This window comes from Cuculus canorus, chromosome 8 (genome assembly GCF_017976375.1).
Source record: "Cuculus canorus isolate bCucCan1 chromosome 8, bCucCan1.pri, whole genome shotgun sequence".
Lineage (NCBI taxonomy): Eukaryota > Metazoa > Chordata > Aves > Cuculiformes > Cuculidae > Cuculus > Cuculus canorus.
Window position 1 is genome coordinate 13,360,462 of NC_071408.1, and position 15,864 is coordinate 13,376,325.

The 15,864-nt window shown below is 38.3% G+C and overlaps 1 protein-coding gene across 6 annotated transcripts in view; it reads right to left on the minus strand.

Annotated features, from left to right (window-relative positions):
• Positions 1 to 15,864, minus strand: part of S1PR1 (sphingosine-1-phosphate receptor 1) — a 63,029-nt gene that overhangs the window by 7,792 nt on the left and 39,373 nt on the right. For 3 of the 6 annotated variants that reach the window (XM_054072903.1, XM_054072902.1, XM_054072900.1), the window contains exons 5-6: positions 8,983 to 9,165; positions 8,395 to 8,454 (exon numbers count right to left, since the gene is read on the minus strand). Coding sequence is in view for 1 of the 6 variants with exons in the window: in XM_054072904.1 (XP_053928879.1) it covers positions 15,757 to 15,861 (105 nt within the window). In the remaining 5 variants the exon portion in view is untranslated. Of the gene's footprint in view, positions 1 to 6,043; positions 6,143 to 8,394; positions 8,455 to 8,982; positions 9,166 to 9,482; positions 15,862 to 15,864 lie in introns of those variants that run through there. The other 3 variants (XM_054072904.1, XM_054072906.1, XM_054072901.1) reach the window with 2 other exon arrangements.

Sequence of the window (15,864 nt, forward strand, 5' to 3'; positions counted from 1 at the left end):
CAGAATCCCCTCAAACTCTTATGACTAGAAGAAATGTTAAAAAAGAAAAGTATAAAAAGCTAGATTCAGATTTCTGCTGCAATGCCAGAACAAATATTGCAGATTTTGAAAAAAATTTTAATATTGAAATACATTGGAGCATGCTCTTATCTGTAACTTTAGGCAACTAATCGTTTTCAAAATCTGCAAGGAAAAAACCTCAAAATAATTTGTTCAAATTGGTTAAAATGACACCTTAAATGAAGTACGTGCAGGCAGAAGAAACTTAATTATAGTATTGTGAGATAGCTCAATGCATACTGGGAGAATATGCCAGAAAGTTCCAAGAAAGCAGAGAAAATACTGGAAGTATGCACTTCTGTATCTGTAAGAAAGCAACAAAGGGAAAAGTAAATGAAATTATTTTATTAATTCATTAACATAATAGTAAATTCAAGTCATTAATACTGATATTTTATTATTAATTCATAATTATTAGCTACTCTCTGAGTACCCAAGAGAAGACTGTAGATTTATTCTTCAGTTTAAAATTAATTAATGTTTCATTTGCATCCCTTTTGCAGTACAGAACACTCTGGTTTTAAATTATCCTTTCCGCAGGGGACAGGTTAGATGAATTAATTTTCTGTTGATATTCATGGTGTTCAAAAATTCTGCATCTTTTTCCCTCAGATTAAAATAAAAAACCTGGTTTGGAGGGAAAAAAATAAAAGAAAAGTGATAATTTCAAAGAACATTCAATATTTGTTTAGTATTAGCATTCTATAATTTAGGTGGTCTGTTTTTAGCTTAAGTTGATAATTATTTAATACTAAATGGCTTTTTTGTTTTAAAAGGCTGCTGTAAATAGTTTGCTATATTCATTCTTGTGAGAATTTGTACTTTGTACTAAGCTGAACATAACTTTAGGAAAAGCTTAAGTCCAAGCGGAAAGAATTAAAGTAGTTGAGAAAGTGACAAGCAATAGTCTTACCAGATATCATTACACCCAAAACCATAACACACTTTAATATATCTAATGATGATCAACTTTTTTTTCATATGTATTAAAATATAGCAGAAGTTGTGCAGTAATGAAACTGTACAATGCAGCATTAGAAAAGTTTTTGTAGGTTAATTTTTTATTCCAGTGGTATGAATCAGTCAACTTACAGTCCTACTGTTCCTCTTCTGCTGGGCTAAACTAAAGACATTAAGGGACACGATAACGGAATTTAACATGCCACTGCAAAGAAATGGAATCCTGAGATAAAAAAATCCACAGTTATTTGGCAGAATATCATGCAAAAAATCTCACAGGCCTTGTGATATAAAATAGCTGCTTGTTGTTTCATTAATCTAAAGAGTCCATTAAATACATATTTTTCAACATCAGGAAAGTGAATTTATACCACAGTGTAAGTACGACCTTGACAGCCGTGCTTCAGATTATTCTTCCACCACCTTTATATTGCACCCAGAGCAAGTGATCATCTTGGCAACATTACACTTATGGATATTCAACAGGATGAATACAGGTCATAAGGAACCATTAGGAAAAAAAGACTTAGAAACTGTGAAAGTAATTGCCCGCTCTCCCCCACTCCAAATTTCACAGTCAAGTTATGAATTTAGCACTAGTTCTTTATACTGGAATTTGGAAGCCTCATCTAGAAAATCCTGGAAATCTATTTTGCTGGAGAGAAAAATAGATCTATCATTAATAATATGATAATGCTGCTAACACACTGTTGAATTTCCTAGTGGTAGTTCAGCTACACAATGGTTCTCAAAAGGCACCGGCTAGCAAAGCCACTATTAAATGTTCTTTTTGAGCACAGCGACTGAGATTGGTACAATGGATCTGTGCAAAGTTGCTCAGAGAAGCACATCACTCAATATTGGTTTTATTTGTTTACAGAGTGGTATCTGTCATATCACTGGGACATACAATCAGTGTCATTGATTTAAATTAATTTCAGGCTTTGTCATTTGTTTTTTTGTTTTCTCGATGGGCAGGGGCAAGTTTTGGAGAGAGTTCTCATGCTCTGGTCTGGCAGGTGTCATTACTATTCTGTAATGTCCTAGCAATTGTAACTAGTCCTATGTGATACTGCGGATGCACAAGCAACCATTCATAAAGACAAATGGTAAGGCTGCTTTATTTATACAATAAATATAACAGGCTCACTACAAGGCAGTGCAAATACTCAACATTTTCTTTCAAAAGTGCAGACATCTTAATGGAGGTGCAAAAAGTGTCAAAAGATTAAGTACAGAAAAAGACACCCAGCACAGCAACACAAAAAACTACAAGAAGGTTGGCTTATCTGATATGTTTGCCCAATGGACACTTGTCAGAGATGAGCTTCAACGCTTTGGAAGGGACATGGCCATGTGGAAAGAGTTAACTGCTTGCATTCAGTTAGTGTCAGCAACAGCTACTTCACTTTTGTCCCCATTTTCAAAAACATGGGCTTAACGTCAGCTTTCCTGTCAGAACAATTCAGCACTGCTGTTTTAAAATCAGCTGGTGTTAACCACAGTGCAAAAAGAAGGGTGACTATTATGTAGCCTTCTTGGCTTAGTGAATTTGTGAACTTACAAGTATTATTGTTTCTTTATTACACACGGTAGTCAAAAATAAAAGTCTTGAAAGTAGAAATGCTTCTGCAGCCTGATTAAAAAATCCTGTCCTGAAGTATGCACTTCACAAAATCATTCCTGTTATTTTTTCAATTAAATGTTCTTGGGTGCCTTCAGTAATATAAAATACGAAATTCAGAAACGGGAAAGAGAAAGGAGAGAGGGAGCCACTCAGAGTCCCACAGGAAGCCACTTGGCTGCACAGAAAATGGCCTAACCCTTTCTACTGACTTTCAGTTTATTTTTTCCTTTCCTTTGTTTCAACAGTTCCCTTCCATTTATAGTCACAGTGTTCCTGCAAAGGCAGCTGATGGCACTTAGGCAGATAACACTGATAAAATATATCTTATTTTAAATATGGGTTTATCTCAACTAGAAAGGAGTGCCCAATCAGTCACCACCATAAATGACCTACTTAATATGGAAAAAAGTGCCTTCAATTTCAGGTGCATTCTCTATTCCTATTGGCAAGACGATGAATTACACTGATAAAATGAATTCGTTGCTGTATCTTAAAAATGGTCATTGTAGAAAGGTGAAAAACTTTTCTGTCTAGAGATAGCTTGTCTTACAGAACTATGGACAAGACGAAGAATTTCAGCCCTGGGGAAGAATATGCAGATAATTCCAAGAATTCACTTGAGGGATGAATTCTATGGGTTTTTTTTTAAAAAAAAATCTTAAAAACTGAGCATCTCCAGCCTAACTGACCAAAGAACAAATAAAAAAATTGAGTTAATTTTGTATGCTTGACACTTTTATATCCTTTTCATCTTCAAGGTTCTTCTTCTACTACAGAACATCACTCCTCACTGCCACCCCTAAATCTCACTACTGTTCTCTTTCCAATTTCTTATTAGTTGTCTTATTTGTTTACACTATGATCAAAGTTGCTGGCACTTTAGAAATGTTCATTTAGATGAGGTGATGTGGACTTACTCTTCAGCAGCCTTTGCTTAAGAAGAAAACAATCTACCGAATCTGTAATGTCAATTTAGTTGTAGAGAGGAGCATAAAAAATGAGTCTGTCTTTCCCTCAGCAAAGTGATCAAACGTAAAAAAGCATTTGCTCAACGATTCTAAATATACTAACATGGTATAAATCTTGTGAATGTCACATTCCAAGGAAGAGGAGATAGTGATCTCCCAAGCACATCCGATTATTCCTTTCACTACTCATTGTGCTGCTTAGATACCATGATCTAGATCAGAGAAAATGGTGGCTTGACTTCCTAACAAAAGCAGATGCAGACACAAAATATACTGTAAAATGTCTTTGACGGAGGGAACAATGCAATAGATCAATTAATTAGGAAGCCATCCTTACTGTAGCCTGAACTCATCTATGTCGGGGATTAGCAAGACAATCTGATTCAGTTCTTTTTAGCTCAGAACAGAGAGGTAATGTCAGAAATAAATGCAGAAAAATCAGAGCTGTTCTGACCAACATGGGACTTCCAGCCAGGTAGCTGTTCTGGTAATAATAAATTTAGCTGGAATTTGCTAGCATACATAAAGATTTGGTTCACTTTGTATGCATCATTCGTGTTGGAAATTGTCTGTTGATGTGATGTCTGTTTCCTTAGAGACAACTAGAGGTAAAACTCCAACTTCTCTTTTGCAGTTTCTGAGAAAGTCTTTACTGCCAAAAAGCTACGCTGAGTGAATATTAGGCACACAATTCACTCCTAACCCTTGTTTTACCAATTCGGATACACTGTGAAGCAAGGAGTTCCTCAACATCACTGTAACCGTTTTTTTTTTCATATTGCTAAAGTATCATTCTAGAAAGTCACTTTTCAAAAGCAGAATTAGCTGATGACCAGTGGTAGAAAGCTTTATTTTTATTATAAAAGAAAAGAAGCCTAAAATTACCTTAGTTTTTTATTAATAAGCCTTATTCTTTGGAACTACTGAATCCCTCATCGTAACAGTTAAGCCAGGAACATGGTTGTTCTTAGACACCTAGGGTGGCATTCACAGATACTGAAGTACCCCATACTACGGGCCACACCTGAAATTCTAGAAAATAACCTTATTGTGGAGATGGTGTCTCTTTCTTGGCAGAGTACACAGTACAGGTATTTGTGAGCACAGCATTTAATACAGTGTCTTGTATTTTAAAATAATCCATAATGTCTTAGTGATTCCAGAGGAAATATAGACAAATTTTTGTGGCGATGTTTACCAGCAAAAAGCAATTATTCTGAGGAGCTGTTATCAAAAAGGTAAGTTTGTCTCTATTTTAGCCAACCTACATAGAAGCAATACTTTGAGGACAAACAATGCAGGCTAGGATATGTGATTGCTGTAAGTCACTTCTTGATAAAAAACTACGGAGCTTTGTTTCACGATATGACTGAAGCAGAACAGCACTGGGAAAACTGCCTCAGGAAGTCCACACACAATATAAATCACGGTCAGATTTTCCATACCTTTCTAGACACAGGAACTCCTAAAATATCAAACCAATGTGACTAGAAGTTGAATACTCTGGCGATAAACGACTCTGCAGACATATTTCTCAAAACAGAGTTGTAAAGTACACCTATCTATATATACATTTCACTCTCTCTATATACATACATATTTTATAAGAAAATCAGAGGATCGGTATAGACATTTAATGAGATTTCCAGGACAAATCCAAAATGGAAGCTAAATTAATTCTCACTAAAAGCTACACGAAACTCACCAGAATTTCCAGAAAGAGCAAAAGATCAGTAACAACAAAGATACCTGTTTGGCTCTTAAAGTTTGCGGCTTAACTCTCAGCAATGCAGACAGCTTCTTTGTACATGGACTTTTCTGGAAAGATTTCTACTTTGTTATACCCACAGGCTAGAAAGTAATATGCATAGTACTCTCTGGGACAATGCCATTATTATGCAATAATATGCACAAAACTTTTTGGTGATGCTCAAATATTGCTTATTACAGTGACATATTTTTGATGGAGAGTTGCAGTATATTGTACAGCATAAATACGGTAATATTAATTTTATTAAAATATTTTTTCACCCATTTTTTTCTTCTTCATACATTGTATCCCTCTAACAAAGTACTCAAAAAATTATTTAGTTTGTAACACCTATGTTGTACACTAGCAGGTAGCATTTTTACTTAAATGTTTAAAGAAAGGATATCTCCTTATGCTCTTTGATTAAATGGCCTGATGGAGGGTCAATGCACAGGCTTCACTGAACTACAGATGAGGAGCTAAGGTGGAAATGTAAGATCTCTGTACAGAAGTGCTCCCTCAAAAATATCTTTTGTCTGTTATCAATGTTAAAGATTTCAAATCAGTTACCATTAATAGCAGACATTAATCTTACGATTATATTCTTATTGTAACCTTCCCTGACTTTCAATTACATGGTGTGAGTCATTGATCACGGACAAAGGAAAAAGCTCAAACCTTCATTCACTCAATAAGGCTTGGGTCCCAGGAAACATGTCTCCCATCATGCATTCCATTCAGAATTTCAACATCTTCTGCTAATGTAAAATCAAACACCTATGGGAATGCATATATAGTTAACATCATGAACAGAGAGAGAATCAGGGGTGTTTCTGTTACTTAAACTGACCAAGATTCATCTAAATGTGTGGCCGAACTTTTATATATTTTGACTCCTGGAAATTCTTCTTATATTTTGTCATAGACAAATACTCCATTAAGCTGACAGGCTCCACTGGGTCCTTTGGTCTTTTTGTGGCACATTTTTATTTGTAGACTCTGTTGAGATTGTTTTGTAGCACTTTAGCCTCAGGCAAGGGTCCAAGACAATGTGAGTATCAAAGCTGTTTTTGAGAGCACTCATTATGGTTACTGCCAGAGGTATATGAATACTCTGACTGCAACCCCTTTGGAAACCTGAGCTCAGTATTTCACTTACATCCCAATGTTCAGTTTATATAGTTCCTCAGAACTTTAGCAAAAAAGAATTATTAGAACATATCAGGACTTGCACAAAGCTAGCAAACCAAAAGCTGTATCTATTTTTTCTGTGTGTACTTAGACAGGACACTTATGGATTAGCTGATACAGAAACAGATACAGTGCTATAGTGCCTCAGCATTAATTCAAACTAAAAGAAACCACCTGTTTTCATGCCCAAGTTCTTACAGCCACCGACTTCTACTGCGGCGAGACCTGCAACATGAATGATGGTGTATTTTCTTAGCAAGTGTCTTATCCAGACATTATCACTTCAGAACTGAAGTTGCTTCAAATCAGTCTTTGTCAGAGCTCCTCCATACTCAATAAAAATATCCTGTGGAGCCTGAACTGCTGCCAAATGAGCTCTCTTCCCATCCTGCATTAACCAGCAATTACAGTCTGCTGGAATGACCCTTGTAGTCAAATCTCAGTGCTCAAGCTTTTTAAACCTAAACCAGAGAACAGTCACAGAACTAGAAATATATCATATCATATCATGTCATGTCACGTCACATCACGTCACATCACATCACATCGCATTATATGTTGATAGATTAGTAAGGTCCATGCTTTCACCAGTTGGACTAGAGGTGGTAGAGTCTCTGGCCAACATGGAGGCATCGGGGAAAGAAAGAAAAATGGAGATACAATAACATCCCATAACTGTGCCAGTTCTCCCCGCCTCCTCTCTGTTCTAAGTTTTTTAAGTTTTGCTGCAATGTATTTCCTCAGTTGTGTGAAATGAACTGGTGGGGCGGTAGAGTAAACTCTATAAAAAATACAATTCATCTGGATTTAAAATAGCATGGGCGCAAATAAAACAGAATTAAAATTAAATAAAAATTACATGAAATAAACATTAAATAAAATAAGGAGGGGTTTTAACCTGGTTTTGTTCTCTGCTCTGGTTCATAATACAGAATCACAAACAGCTGTGCTTGTACTACAGAAAGTGGTGTGCATGTCAGAATAAAGAGTCAAGGCAGGAGGTATACAAACAAGGCAGAGCCACCAGGAGATACCTACACACACACAGGAGCACACAGTGATTTAAGTGGCAGACAGAAGTTTCATATCTTCTTGCAAAGTTTCTTCCTGATTCGCTAAACAGTTCATAACCTTATGATATTTTTGGAAGTAACAATAAGGTTGTTGTGGTTTCCCCTTCCCTCTTCCAAAGAAAGTACACTTTCACATTAGAGAAATGGAGAGAAAAATGAAGCAATGGATTAAAAGCATTTGGTGTGAAAAGGAAAAAAAAGTAGGGGGGGAATCACGCTGCCAATCGTCATTTGTTCCCCAGTTTTCTTTGTCCATCCCTTTCAAGCTGGGACATTCTCTGCAAGTCGTGTAGAAGGAAAAAGGTGGCGGAAGAGTCAGCTCTGGCAAGGCCATGATTTCCTTAGAAGGTCTCTATCCAGGATATCCCCAGAAGAGTTTTATAGGTTTCATGCAGTGTTATGCATAACATAGGAACCCCTTCCACTTACCCATAGGCATACCACAAAAAGGACCTAACCATAACCACACTAGGATGTTCTACAATCAGCCAAATTATACATAAAAATATTAATAATAAAAATAAACTACTAGAGGTCTTTCTATGGACGTATTTTTTAATTCACAGTGATTAAATCTCCAGTTGATTTCTGACATTTGTGCATTACTGGTTTTTAATACACTGGAGTGATTTTATGGCACTATAATTTGCCAATTTTAACTGACTTGCCCCAATATAAAACTGGTACAGGAAAATGGGCACGCAAAAAGTATTCAAAACAGTAATTCAGATGTTAGTCAGACTTGAGTGCCTAATCAAATCTTACCTTGGAGTTTTCCTGTATCCTTTCTGCTTTTGTGGACTTCGGAACAGTTACAATCCCATTCTGAAAAACATATTGTTTCTCATCACTGAAATTTATGTAGTCTCAAAGAAAATATTTTCTCTTTGAAACATTTCAAGACATTCCTTATGTCTTCTGAGGTTTTAATTTCATTTTCCAGAGGACACTGACATTTCTATCTATTATTTTTAATTACCATTTTATAGACTGCATCAAAGTCCAACATAGATTTTGTGGTTTTGGTCAATACACTATTTCACTGCTTGGTACTTCATGCTGAGTGACAGAAATGGAATGATGCCCCATACTGCTTATTAACTTTTAGTTTGAAAACTTCTCTTTTGTTGGTGGCTCTTTTTAGTCTCTACAATCAGAATAATTGCATATTTAAAATACTGCCATGCTTTTGTACTACATTCCAAGTTTCCAGTATGCACAGTTGTTTCATGTGATAACATACTGGAGGCAAAAATGCTTTGTGTATAAATTCTGGTTTGATGCACAAAACTCCAAATATTTGCAGTTTTTTTCTGAGACAGGAGACACGTTTTTATTACCACCCTCCATTACCTGTATGCTCCAGTGTATGCAGATCTGTGCTGGAGTTCTGCCATATTTCTTTGCTAGCTGAACGATACTAGGATGCTTGAGTGCTTCACCTTTGGCTAAAGGAGAGTAGCCTTCAAAAACAATATCTCTGCTCCTACAATAATCCACCAGCTCCTGAGGTCATTGGAAAGGGTGATATTCAACCTTAGATAAATAAAAAATTAACTTTTAGTAAAAACTTCAAGAGTGCATTTAGTAGAAAACATCATTCATAAATTAGAATATTTTTCACTAATTTTAAAAATATAGCTTGAGTGTGGAAAAGACCTTTGAGATCATCAAGTCCAACCATGCCTGTCCACTACTAAATCATATCCGTAAGCACCTCATCTACCTGTCTTTTAAATACCTCCAGGGATTGTGACTCAATCATGTCCCCGAGCAGCCTGTTCCAGTGCTTGATAACCCTTTCAGTGAAGAAGTTTTTCCTAATGTCCAATCTGAACCTCCCCTGGTGCAGCTTGAGGCATCTTGGGAGGACTACAGGGACGAAGTGAGATCGTGCAGGGAAAAAATCAGGAGGGCCAAGGCCCAACTAGAATTAAAACTCGCTAAGTCTGTGAAAGACAAAAAGTCTTTCTACAAGTACATTAACAGGAAAAGGAGGACGAGGGAGAATATCCAGTCTCTAGTGGATGCAGAAGGAATAACAGTGACAGGGGATAAGGACAAGGCTGAGGTACTTAATGCCTTCTTCGCCTCAGTCTTTAATAGCAAAGGAAGTTGTTCCTTCTGTTTACAAATCCAAGAGTTAGAGGGGCAGATTGAGGCTCCCGTGATTCAGGAGGAGGCGGTTAGAGACTTGCTTGCCCAGCTAGACGCCCACAAGTCTATGGGGCCGGATGGGATCCACCCAAGAGTATTGAAGGAACTGGCGGATGTCCTTTCCAAACCCCTATCCATCATCTTCCAGAGGTCCTGGCTGACTGGGGAAGTTCCACTAGACTGGAGGCTGGCTGATGTTGTGCCCATATACAAGAAGGGTTGCAGAGAGGATCCGGGGAACTACAGGCCTGTCAGTCTCACCTCAGTGCCAGGGAAAGTCATGGAACAGGTAATCTTGAGTGCTATCATGAAGCACATGCAAGAGAACCGGGTGATCAGGCCCAGTCAACATGGGTTTACAAAAGGCAGATCTTGCCAAACTAACCTGATCACCTTCTATGACAAAATCACTCAACTACTGGATGGGGGAAAGGCTGTGGATGTAGTCTTCTTGGACTTCAGTAAAGCCTTTGACACAGTTTCTCACAGCATTCTGCTGCAGAAACTGTCAGCCTCTGGCCTGGACAGGCGCACGCTCTCCTGGGTTGAAAACTGGTTGGATGGCCGGGCCCAGAGAGTGGTGGTCAATGGAGTTAACTCCAGCTGGAGGCCAGTCACAAGTGGAGTTCCTCAGGGCTCAGTACTGGGTCCAGCTCTGTTCAATGTCTTTATCAATGACCTGGATGAAGGCATCGAGTGCACCCTTAGCAAGTTTGCAGATGACACTAAGCTGGGAGGAAGTGTCGACCTGCTGGAGGGTAGGGAGGCTCTGCAAAGGGATCTGAACAGGCTGGACCGCTGGGCCGAGACCAATGGGATGAGGTTTAACAAGGTCAAATGCCGGGTCCTGCACTTGGGGCACAACAACCCTATGCAGCGCTACAGACTGGGGGAAGAATGGCTGGAGAGCTGCATGGAAGAGAAGGACCTGGGGGTGCTGGTTGACAGCCGACTGAACATGAGCCAGCAGTGTGCCCAGGTGGCCAAGAAGGCCAACGGCATCTTGGCTTGTATCAGAAATGGGGTCACCAGCAGGTCCAGGGAGGTTATTCTCCCTCTGTACTCAGCACTGGTGAGACCGCACCTCGAGTACTGTGTTCAGATCTGGGCCCCTCACCACAAGAAGGATGTTGAGGCTCTGGAGCGTGTCCAGAGAAGAGCAACAAAGCTGGTGAGGGGGCTGGAGAACAAGTCTTATGAGGAGCGGCTGAGAGAGCTGGGGTTGTTTAGCCTGGAGAAGAGGAGGCTGAGGGGAGACCTTATTACTCTCTACAACTACCTGAAAGGAGGTTGTGGAGAGGAGGGAGCTGGCCTCTTCTCCCGAGTGACAGGGGACAGGACTAGAGGGAATGGCCTGAAGCTCCGTCAGGGGAGGTTCAGGTTGGATATCAGAAAAAAATTCTTCACAGTAAGAGTCATTGGGTACTGGAACAGGCTGCCCAGGGAGGTGGTTGAGTCGCCTTCCCTGGAGGTGTTTAAGGAACGGGTGGATGAAGTGCTTAGGGACATGGTTTAGGGAGTGTTAGGAATGGTTGGACTCGATGATCCAATGGGTCCTTTCCAACCTTGTGATTCTGTGTGATTCTGTGTGTGTGATCCTATCACCTGTCACTTGCGAGAAGAGACCAACACCCACCTCTCTACAACGTCCTTTCAGGTAGTTTAGGCAGTGATAAGGTATCCCCTCAGTCTCCTCTCTATGCTAAACCACTGCTTCTGGGAGATCTAAGTTATCAGGTTTAGAAGACATGAAGGATATTAATCCACAATCATTTTGCCATTTTAATTGGTATAATAGTTTACTATTTATTTTATGCTTCCCCCAGAAGCTGGGAATCGTTGTTTGCCCTAACTGCAGCTGGACTCTCTTTCTTGTTCTGCTCTGTGTTACAGAAATATAAGCAAATGCATAGTGAAAGTCAGCATCAGGTCAATTTATCAGTGATTTGAGACTACCTTCTCTTCCCAAAATCTACTGCTTTTCCTGTTCCTTCACTAATGATCAGGCAAGGGAAGGGGGCTGGGCAAGGACTGGGTTTGCAGGAGACCAAGCAGAACAATTTGCTTAGGATGAAGGCCTGACCTTGGAAGCAAAGCCTGTTGGCATGGATTGTACATAGAAAATCCTGTATTTTGTGTGTTGTGTCACCAACAGCTTACGCAGGGAAGCAATCACGCTGTGGAGTGAAGTGTGAAGGAGACCTTTCGTAGGAAGGAGGATCACAAATTGCCAAGAATCAGTTAAATGAGGAAAAGTAACAAGCTACAAAGACATAGTTGTTGGAAGCAAAAGGAAACAGAAGTTATTGAAAAGTAAGGATTTCAGTTATTGAAAAGTAAGGATGCCACGTATTCTGGCATGTAGCACATGCCAAAAGAGAACCTGTGTAATATTCCTTCTTATGTTATTTTAAAAGTATTTCACAGGTTATATGCTGTATGAAGCTTACCATCCACTGCATCCCAACAAAAATGGGTAGTGTTTTCTTTTATAAAATATATAATCATGTGATGTACTTTTTCTGACTCGCTGTCACTGTTGTTCCAGTGATCTCACTATTGCGCATTTTGAAGGAAAAAAATATCTCTTTAACAATTACCTCAACACATGGAATCTGGAAAAATTCTTCGGCCACAAAGAGGACAAATGAACATTTCCTGTTTCTCATCTTTAGTACATGTTGTCTTTTCAGACAACAATAGCTGGGAACAATAGGCTGGCAGTCATTCAATATGCGCTAAGAAAAAAACTGCCCTTCCAAGGCTGGGCTGAGTCAGCCTAGAGCTGCTATGATCTAAATTACTAGGTAGACTCAGGAACAAGGTTCAAGCAGCAGACACATCCATGTCTTCAACCTTTGATGTTTCTTGACCTTTGAGTAGCCTTTGTATTTCATGTTTATATGGGTAAGACCAGTGTGTAGGTCATACAGTTATTCCCTTGCTTGCACCTCAGCTGAGTAGAAAATATTCTCATTGTTTTTAAGCAAAACTATGAGGTGGGGGGAGAAAGTTAAAGCAGGGTGTATTACTCCATTATTACAATACTAATAAGCAATTTCAGTAGACATTCTTTACACTAAGTGTAACAAATAACATAGCCTAGAAAATAATAAATGAAGAATGACGTATGTAGGATCAAAGGCTGACAAATCAGGTGGGATCAGGTGACTTTTTCAGCATTTATTAGTAATACAACTGCAAGCAGAATTTACCTGCTGGTTTAATAAGATTTCTAGGCAGCGCAGCTCCAGGTTACACCAGAAATAAGCAACAACAGCATGCTGAGATGTCACTTGCCTGTTTCACAGCAAAATACACAAATGCACAGCAACAACTACTTCCTACCTATCAAGATGATACTTTGTGCCTTTCACTAGATCAGGAGACACCTAAAATTGAATTTTGGCACATGCCATTGTGTGTTTGTAGCAGCAAGTATTTTCTTCTTAAATATATGCTAAAATAATCAAATACATAAAATAAAATAAGCACTTCTGAATTGATTTTCTTTGTGTGTGTGAAAACTTTCTGGAACGTTCTAGCAGCATCTGAACGCAAAGGACAGGATCCTGAGCTACAAGAGGGATTGGGTGAGTGGCCAGCACGTGCTTCCCCTCAAAATAATTCCTGCTTCCTGGCTTGCCCCACCCTTGCTATTTTAGTCCCCAAACTTCTCAGGCAAGGGCTGTCTGTCATATGGTGGTAGAGGAAGATCTTGATCTTTTCTGGCAGAGTATTTTTGTGTGAAAACTGGCATTTGTTTACTAAAACAGTTTGCATTACAAAACTCCTCATGGCTGCTACTTGGCCAGCTGCAGGGGAACTCTACAGAAGCGCTGATTTTTATGGCAGTCATAGCACAGTGGGGAAAAGTTGAGCCTAAAACAATCCTGACGCACATACCTAGAAAGTCATACCAGAGATGATGGTATACAAAAGATCCTACTCCTTCCACACTGCTGTGGGTTCTTTTCACCTGATAATGTCTCCCTGCATTTGGCTTTCAGACAGTTTCTCAATGGGAATGCACAGCCTTACAATTATTTCTCTTTATGAAACTGAAATCTAAGCCTAGAAACCACTTTGTCTATAGAGGAACAGTTCAGGTGTTTCTTAATGCCTCGAAACACTAAAATACATGTCTACCTTGTACATATTTACATAATTTAGCTAAATATCAATGGCAATATTAACATTACTACATCTCTCTGATGTAATTACACAGGAATTTGCACTTCTATAAAAGTAGAAAAAATATCTATGAGCATTCCTACCTGGAATTCAGAGAAGAACCCTTCACATTTGCTTTCAAAGTTATCACTTTATTAAATGAAACATATATATTAATTACATTCTTATAAAATGTACTTTTTTCCACTAATGAGTGACAGACATAAGAGCTTTCAAAAACTTCTGTGAGCATAAATCCAAACTTACTACTGCCAAGTCAATTACAAACTCTGGAATACAAACCTGTAACTTCTAGGCTGCAGGTTTCATTCTACATGATGCTAGAATAAAATACTTATCATGATTTTACACAGTGTTTAATACTATTTTTAATAATAGTTTGTAAATATAAAACATGCTTACTTACTACTACATACCAAGAATACTATATTCTTAAAAAGACAGGCCTTTCCTACTTCTTAAAAAGTCATTACAATACTGTCTTTTTTTCAGAAATAAAGAGAGGTAGTACTTACAACTTGGTTTGTGAAATAGAAACATTACTTACTACCTGGTTTGCAAAGACTATAAAGGTCTAATGAAGAACTTCTTTTCTCCTGTCTTCCTACTTTCTCCTCTTCACGGAAAAAATAACTTTCAATTTTAATATGATCAGAACTGTTGCAATTGTAAGAACACCTTAAATTCTTTAGGCAAATTTTACGAAGCTAAGTAGGAAATTATTTTTCCTTACTTCTTTCTTAAATATTTAGACTTTGTGTATAATGATTATTTGCAAACGTTTTGTATGTAGAAATTAGTTCATTGAAAGAAAACACTATTTTATGCATAAATGCAGCAACGATCTTTGTGTTATAAATTCTGGACAGCGAGATAAGAATTTAGTATAGCACTTCCACACCCAATTTAAATTTAGGAATTCCTTAGTTATCTCATCATCAGATTCAGCAACTCTCCAACACTAAGCAAGAAACAGAATAAATACTCTTTTCTGGATTTATGGAGCTACAGTTCATAACATTCCTGTAAAAAGTGTAAATTAAGGCTATTACAAAACTGTTCAAAGTGGAGCCGTGTGCAGTGGCATGGATATTTCATTGCTGGTTTTTTGTTTGTAACTAGGAACAATGCTGCACAGCACCTCAAAGAAATGACTATCTGAATACAGAGGAGGCACCCTCCCTCCAGTATCACTGCCATATCAACTTTTTATCTCCTCTTTTTCATCCACAGAATGAGAGATGTTGTCAAATAGCATCAAGAAACAACCTTTCTCCATTAACACTACTGACACAGTAAGACTGGTAACATTTTTACATTGGGGCCAGAGGAAATTTCAAAACAAAGCCAAGATTACATTTTTTTTTCCTTGCAGTGACTTAGTAGGACAGTGAAAGGCATTTAACAGACCATAATGACAAAGGCCAAACTCCAGTAAGATTTGGAAGATGTATATTTCTGAAAAGGAGACACAATTAACTTCGTCAAACTGACTGATTCTTAAACAGTCATCAACCTGCCCATCTTGAGACATATTTCAATGTCTTACTTTGAATAAATGAACTTAAATATTTTATATGGGTTTAGGTTATTTTAATGTTAATTTCAATTGTCCTTTAGTAACCTTTAGTGTAGTGGAAAGTAAAAGTCAGAGATGTTAGGTTCTGACAGTCACGCTCTGAGCAACCTTTTTGTGGCTGTTTATGACATTAAACCACAAAGAGCTGACAGAAATCCTCCCCACCTGTACAAAGGGGAAAAGCACATGCCTGCACTTCATCCATTCCAGCTCCCAGTCCTCTGTGAGCATAAGCATACTTTCAGTGGCAGGAGGTAGTAGGAATGGGAACATGAACTTCCAGCACAGCTGTAAGCAGAAAACTG